This window comes from Oryzias melastigma, linkage group LG20 (genome assembly GCF_002922805.2).
Source record: "Oryzias melastigma strain HK-1 linkage group LG20, ASM292280v2, whole genome shotgun sequence".
Taxonomy (NCBI): domain Eukaryota; kingdom Metazoa; phylum Chordata; class Actinopteri; order Beloniformes; family Adrianichthyidae; genus Oryzias; species Oryzias melastigma.
Window position 1 is genome coordinate 24333717 of NC_050531.1, and position 7338 is coordinate 24341054.

Here is a 7338-nt window from a genome sequence, read left to right on the forward strand (position 1 = left end):
TTACCCAAAACAACTAGTCTGTACATATTAGCCTAACTCCTAAACAGCCTAAAAAAATGTAGTAAATGCCAAAATAGTCCAAAAAGCTAGCACGATGCCAATTTTTTACATTTAAAAACTGTAACTTTTTAACATATTTATGAATGATAAAAGGCAGGAATATTATTCCAGAATAAATTAACTTAAACCTTAAATAACTTTCAATATTTTACTCTCCATAAAATATATTTTGTCAAAATTACATAAGTTAGAAATTACCTCAAGATAACATCGGGCCATTTATAACAATAAAATGAAATGATCTGCAGGGTTAGATATCCGGCCCCCAGGGCTCGACTCTGATAAGTGATTTAACATATTTTACAGACGACAGGTGCTGCAAAATTAAAAATAGATTTAAAAAATGCAGTAGCCAAAGAAAAGTTCACAGGAAACCACATACAGCTCACATCAGGCCAAAGGCCATTGAATGAAATGTCTCCAAGATTTTAATCCTTTAACAGCGGAGCTCCGGTGTTTGTGTTCTTTGATTTACTGTAACTTTTCAACCGTTAACATGATAATTCCAGTAGGCTCGACAAGCTGAGTGAATCTACTGGAATTATCGTGTTAACGGTTGAAAAGTTACAGTATGTTAAAGATTTTGTGTTTAAGCGTCACCGGCGACGCCCCGGGTGTTAAAGGGTTAAACTTCAGTAGAAGGAGTAGCTGCTCTTCAAGATGAATTCACGTTTCATGTGTAATCCCAGAGTCACCTGTTTTGCAAAACAATGAGCAGTCAGAAGGTTCTCAGTCTGGGACAGACTCCAGCGAATAGACTTCTGAGTTCATTGCTGTTCTTCAAGCAGCATGAAATCCCAATCAGTGGAGAATTCCCGGCCCACATTTGGAGGAGCGGGAATGCCACCCAAACGCAGTCACAGCAAACACAAAGCTGGCTTTGCATTGAGATGCTTTTCATTCTGTTTATGCATACAGTGGTGGCTCACAACAGAGACTGATGCAAGACACTGTGGGAAAAGGCAAAACACACCCAGTCAAGTGAGCGAGGTGTCTGATGAAGAAACCTTTGGAAAATTAGAGACTGGTGAGTTGCAGCAAAGTTGTGGTGATTGGACAAAGTTGTCAGGAAAAATGTGCAGGAATTGGTTGGATTTGCAGGAAACTTCGATAAATAATGACCTATAAGAGACCAACAGACAGCTGATCCATAAAACAAACAGCCTGACCTCACTGCTCACAGTTCATGTGCTCGGCCCAGCACTATGACCTGTACTGTGATGAAGAAGCTCAGCGGGCGTTACATGTAAACCACAGTAATGAGCTCACAACCATTGCATGAGTGTTCTCCGTTTTAGTTTAATTCAAAGTGTTCAGCCAGACAAAATGCAGCATTTTACAGGGAAGACTCACTCACGTGTGCAGTGGCTGCAGTTCTGAGTGGTTCTCCTCATTCTCTCTGAAGAGCTCGGCTTCCTGTGGGAGATGGTGTTGAGCAGTGACGTTCTGTTGCCCTACATCTGCTAACACTGTCATTCTCCTCAGTCTCACCTGATTTTCTCTTTAGCATTGGGATCTTTTCCGTTAAGCTGATTGAATCTTTGCCCTGTCCCTGGTCGCCTGACCTTCTCAATCCGCGGTGACGCTGCCAGAAGCTGTGAATAAAACGTCTCACAGATGTTGGGCTGCATCCTATGAGCTGGTGTGGGTCATGTGATGGATGGGTGAGGCTGCTGATGAAGCAGGTTGGTAGTTGGATTCCCACCTGCATATTCTTTACAGTTGCACTCCAAGTGTTGGCATTTTTGTATTCAACAGTGTTGTTGTCATTGTGGTCATTTCAGCGAACACTGATGCCACTGTGACTATGTTATCACCTAAAACAGGGTTCTGCAACCTCCACATGTGGATCTTTTATCTCTCCATGGAGGCTCTTTGGCCAAACATAAAATAAGTCATGGAGACTGCTGACCCAGCCATGTCGAAAGTCAGAGTCAGCAGCTCCTGATAATGGCTGCATAACCAAAACTACCTAAAGAAAACAAATAAACAAAGCCTGAAAACTAAGACTACCAAGATCCAACCTCAAACTAAAATAACAAAACCCAGCAGAGTAAGACTGCTGAGGACAAAGAGGAGAAAAAGAAACAAAATAAATAAAAATAAAAATAAAATAAAATAGCAATTTTTAAAGTAATTAGCATTCATTTGATTTAGATGAGTTAAATGTATAAATTGGTGTCTGAGGTTCACATAGATGATAAACTCTGTAGGTTTTTACATCCTGTTGACCTGAAGACGTCTTGTTTGTTCAACTCTACCTCCAGAATGAACAGATTTGATATGCAAAGAAAAACTTTGGTGAAAAGTTTGATCTTTCATAAGATTAAAGCACATATTATCCAATGCTGCACTACATTGGTTACTAGGTGTCCAGAGCTGCACTGAGATGATCATGTTTGGCACAGAGCATCTTTTATTTTGAAAATAAGTTATTTCAGCTATTGTCACACATTTAAAAAAAGATCACATTAGACTATGCAGCTCCTTCTAGGTTTTGATAAACGAGCCCAAATGGCTCTTTTACTGTTAAAGGTTGCCGACCCCTGGGCTAAAACATTGGGGTAAATGAGTCAGAACTGTGTGAAGTCCAACCATCGACTGCAGGTCACTGTTTTCCCATGTGAATGTGTGTTGGGGTGTGGGGTCAGATGCAGCTTTTATGATCAGCAGGCACAGCCCTTGTTTGGACACTAGGCCACAATCAAAGAGGATCAAACTGATGCTCAAAGTGAAACCAGACAAGCATGAAACCTCTCAGAACTGCAGCTCATTTTCCATCATTTCTAAACTCTCTCTTGGTTTAATCACACACATCTTATCTTTTGTGTTTCTTCAGCCCTTCACACACTTCTGTTAACCCTTTACCACCTGAGGCGTCATCAGTGACGCTCAAACAGAAAATCGTTAACGTACTGTAAAAGAACACGATAAATCCAGTAGACTGTGAAGGATTCAGGATCCACTGGAATAATTATGTTAATAATTAAACGTTACAGTAAATCAAAGAACATAGAACTGGAGCTTCAGTGTTAAAGGGTTTAATTAGCTTTGAGGAGGAGCACCTTGAGGCTGATGGCTCCCCTCATGTCTGTCATTTTGCTGGTTGTGTTGAACATGCTTCATAGGCTCTGCAGGTTAAGACACGGGAGCCCTAAATGTGGTCATAAGCATCTCAATGGTGGAGCAGATCCACTCTGCTTCTGCTGAGGGAGACTCACTCGTGCAGTAACCTGGAGCGGGCTCCATTCCATACTCCACTGGCTACACACTGACCCACTTTCCACTGGCCCTGCTGTCTGTGGAAGTCAGGCCCAGAACCGCCAGAGCACGCCCACCTTCGACGGTTTGAGCAGCTGAAGTTGACATTTGTGTTTCAGCTGCACTGACGCGCTGACACTGATTGAATCTTTTTCTGAGACAAACATGCATGGAAATGTTGCTGCCATCCCATCTGCATCAGAGCGGGATCCATAATTCATGAGGCCAGTCTGAGTGTGACAGGCCAGCAGAGAAGTGGAGCATGCATAACGTGTGCAGAGCCCGCTCCACAGAGAGAGCTCAGCCTGTTTCCTCATTTCATCAGTTAGTCTGAACCAGCATCAGAAGAAGACGTGTTTCTGTCGACCCTTCCTCTCATGCACCATCATCACCATCGGCAGGAAGTGTCTTCCTCACAGCTGCATCATGACTTGTCTGTCTGTGCTCCTGGTGAGGGCCATCGGGAGGTTTAGGCGCTGCTCTCCTTCGGGAGGTGGGACCTCAGGAAGAGGGCAGAGCAAGAGTCTGCAGAGGCTTCCGTTAAGATTCAGATCGTCTTCAGTCTACACACCAGAACGGACTCAAACTAACGGCATAAATGACAGCTCCTGCTTTGGGAAGCTGCGCGCGCGCGCCTCGGAGCGGCTGCCTGCAGCTCCATCCACGCTGCGCCCTGCGCGTGGACCGAAAACTCACCTCCACAAAATAGAAACATGGCAGCAGGCTGACGCTGTCTTTGGTGAGCATCCCCTTCTCCCGCGCAGTCATGGTCAGCTCTCCGAGTGTCGGCGCAGATCGGTGGATCAGGGGCGCTCCATGGCGCGCGGCAGGACGCTGGAGACACAGCTGCTCGATCCGGACTCAGCCGCACCGCCCCGGCATCAGTCAGGGGACGAGGGAGACCCGCGGCTCGGTTCTGAGCAAGTCCCCCCACCCACTACAAACCGAGAGGATGGAGCTGCAGCGCAGGCGCACCCACATGAATGTCTGTGTGACCTGTCACTGTCACGTGACAGGCTTCTCTCAACATGAACGGCGCTCCGGCCGATAGAGGCAAAGCTGCTCCAGGCTCTGCTCTGACTTCCGGTTCGGTTCTTTTTCATTTTGAAGATAAGATTTTGTTCTCGCTTTAGCTGGAAAGTCAGTCCCAGCGGGTCCCAGCACGCCCCCTGCAGGCCGGCATCATGCCTGCACTCTGCTCGGTTCTGTTCTAACAGAACGACTCAAGAGGACACGTGCCGCGGTGAAAAAACACGTACTGATAAAAGGTCAAATAATTGATCAACACTCCGACGACGCATCTATGAGCGTGCATGTACATATGAATGGATTTGTCTCTCTGTCGTCCTCCGCTGGCTGGTTCCCGCAGTGCATCCTCTCGCCTCAGCGGTTTAGTCTCCGCAGGTGTGCAGGATTCCTGATGCACCAGCAAGGGCGCAGGTGTCCTCAAAGACACCAACACATGGACAGGCAGGGCTGGAACCAAACCTGGGATCAGAGGTTGACCACTATCTACACCACCGTTTGTTTTAATTTTCCGTGCATCTATTTATTTTCTAATCCCTTTTGGAATCCCGGTGTTGTTGGAGCCTATCCCAGCAATTAGTAAATGAAGGCAGGGCACATCTTGAACAATTCACCACTGTTCACCGCTTCACCAAAGGGCTATTTATTTTTAGATTTATTTAAATTTGTGTAGTTATTCAGTAAAATGTATGTGATTTTATTTTTAGATTCTTCCACAATAACGAAACTTTCATGTATTATTCATGACTTGTTTGTGTTTGTATGACTGCCATCCTGATCTGCTTGACACCTAATGTCAAGCATGCAGTATGTTACAATAATGGAATGGAAGCCTCATCAACTTCTGCGCTGAATGTTCTTATGCAGGAAAACTGAAAATAGTTGGGAGAAGCAAATGGCTGCAAGTCCCTCTGCCCTCCAAACCTTCTGCATCTGAATGCTGGAGCCTATCCCAGATAGTGTTGGTTGAGGGTTGGCTATACCTGCACAGGCACAGGCCAGAAGTGCCTGAAGGAAACCCACAAATCTGTGAGAACTCCACACAGAAGCTGCTGGGATTCAAACAGGGCCTTCTGGCTGTAGAGCTAAGGTGCTAACCACTGCTCCACCGTGCAGTCCTGCTCAACAGCACACACTGTGAGGGCTTGTTTGCAATAATGGAGATGATCAACACGTTTGCTGCAGTTTGAAGTTTGGCAGCTCACTTTTCAGATGTTGCTCAGCTCCAGTTGCCTTTAGCCGGTAAATAGACACCAAACAGAGCCACTCTGTGAAGCTGAGTCTCCTGACTGCTGCAGCTGCCTTTGACACTGATGAAACCAAAGACTCAATCTCCCACTGTCTCAATGGTTTTAAATATTTGATCTAATCTTGACTAGATTTTGATGGTTCTCTCAGGTGAAACTGTAACAATTATCAAAAAAAAACACACACAAAAACAGAAAAATACTTAACATTTAAAAACACTCACAAAAATAAAAACTCTGAATTGTTATCACTTAGAGGCAATATTTAATAGTCTGTTTCATAGTGGTTGAAAGTTAATCATTTTTATTTAAGAGTTCTTTCTAGCTTGTGACTCTGACTCATTAAAACCATCAAAACCATTCAATTCAAAGCAAACGTTTCTGGAAATTATTGATTGAGGTCAAGTTCATCCAGTGATTTTTCTACAAACAAGTACGTCTGAAATTGGATTCAAAGCTCTCAGACTGTTTATTTAGTGACATTCATTTTATTTAAACTGCACATTTGTAATGCAGCCTTCAATTGCTCAAAGTGCTGTACAGAAAATACCTAAAAGATATCTTCAAACAGAAATCTAACAGCATTCAAGCAATAAAAAGAAAGAAAGAAGAGCAACAGTGGAATAGGATTCTGGCAATTCTCAAAGGCAATTCTTTTTTTTCTGATTGATTGTTGTAGATGAGTATGGAGTGAACAAAGTGAGGCTTTGAGCTGGGACCAACCACTTTTCTCCATTCACAGAGGGACAGGCTTAGGTGAGAACAACAGATCTCCTTTCTGTTTGTATCATAACGACGCATAATCTGGGGGTGTTTGACATGTAATAATGACGTAATTAAAAGGACTGATGTATTTGTGGCTGTTTCTGGAAACCATTAACGTTCACGTCCAGAGGAACATAAGATCTTTTTCCATCTCGTGGAGTCTGGTGGTTCAGGGCAGCTTTAGCGCCTGGAGGTCAGTGGAGTCATTTGGTCCAAGATTCCCATGACAGTGGAGCTGAAGAGAGCACCAAACTCCTCTGTGGTCACTGAGGAGTCCAGAGCATGCGCTGGAGATGCGTCAGTGCACGCATGGAGCAGCAGCAGACAGTGTTTGTGGTAAACGCCTCAGGGAAGTCCCAAACTTCTATATGTTAACGTGTAAACACAAGGTCTGAGGAGAGTCCCTTCCAGAAGCTGAACCCGTGAAAGGTTGTGTCCTACGGTCTGTAAGCAGGAGGCTGGTGCAGCAAACACGGATGTTCAAAGCTCCAACTACTAAAACTAAAGAGTGAAGTCTTCAGGGCTGTTCATCCCTCTCTGCTTCTTTTACGGAGAAAACTTGAACCCCAAGTCTAAGATCGCTGTGCACGCTCCTGCAGCACAAATACTGACAGGTAAGGTTACCTTAACCCGCGCATGCGCTCCATGTGCCTTGGCTCCGGTGTGGTGATCGGGTGACTTTAGGCAGACTAAAAGTAGAAGAGTGAAGAGCAGAGTGCCGGAGTGGAGGAGGAGGAGCTGTGGCCAGCGGCTGTCCAACGGGATCCAGAGACCCCAGACCCTCGGAGCTGTCCAAGGTAGGAGACCCTCAGGCTGAGGGCTTGTTGCAGCTGTTTCTGGGGCAGACGCTCTCACAAAGAGGCTGCTCGTGTTCAAGACCCAAACAGAGCAGGTTCCCATCTCATTGAAACCCTAACCCACAAAGAGAGCTCCGCGTGAGGACACCACATCGACCAGAGCCCAGCTCTCATTCATACTG

At 45.1% G+C, this 7338-nt stretch overlaps 1 protein-coding gene across 1 annotated transcript in view; it reads right to left on the reverse strand.

Annotated features, from left to right (window-relative positions):
* The window catches only part of LOC112139067 (phospholipid phosphatase-related protein type 4), a 24219-nt gene extending 19245 nt beyond the window's left edge, over nt 1-4974 (reverse strand). Inside the window, exon 1 of the mRNA XM_024261764.2 lies at nt 4018-4974. Coding sequence (XP_024117532.1) covers nt 4018-4089 — 72 coding nt within the window. The 5' untranslated portion in view covers nt 4090-4974. The remainder of the gene's footprint in view (nt 1-4017) is intronic.
* Between the last annotated feature and the right edge of the window lie 2364 nt (nt 4975-7338).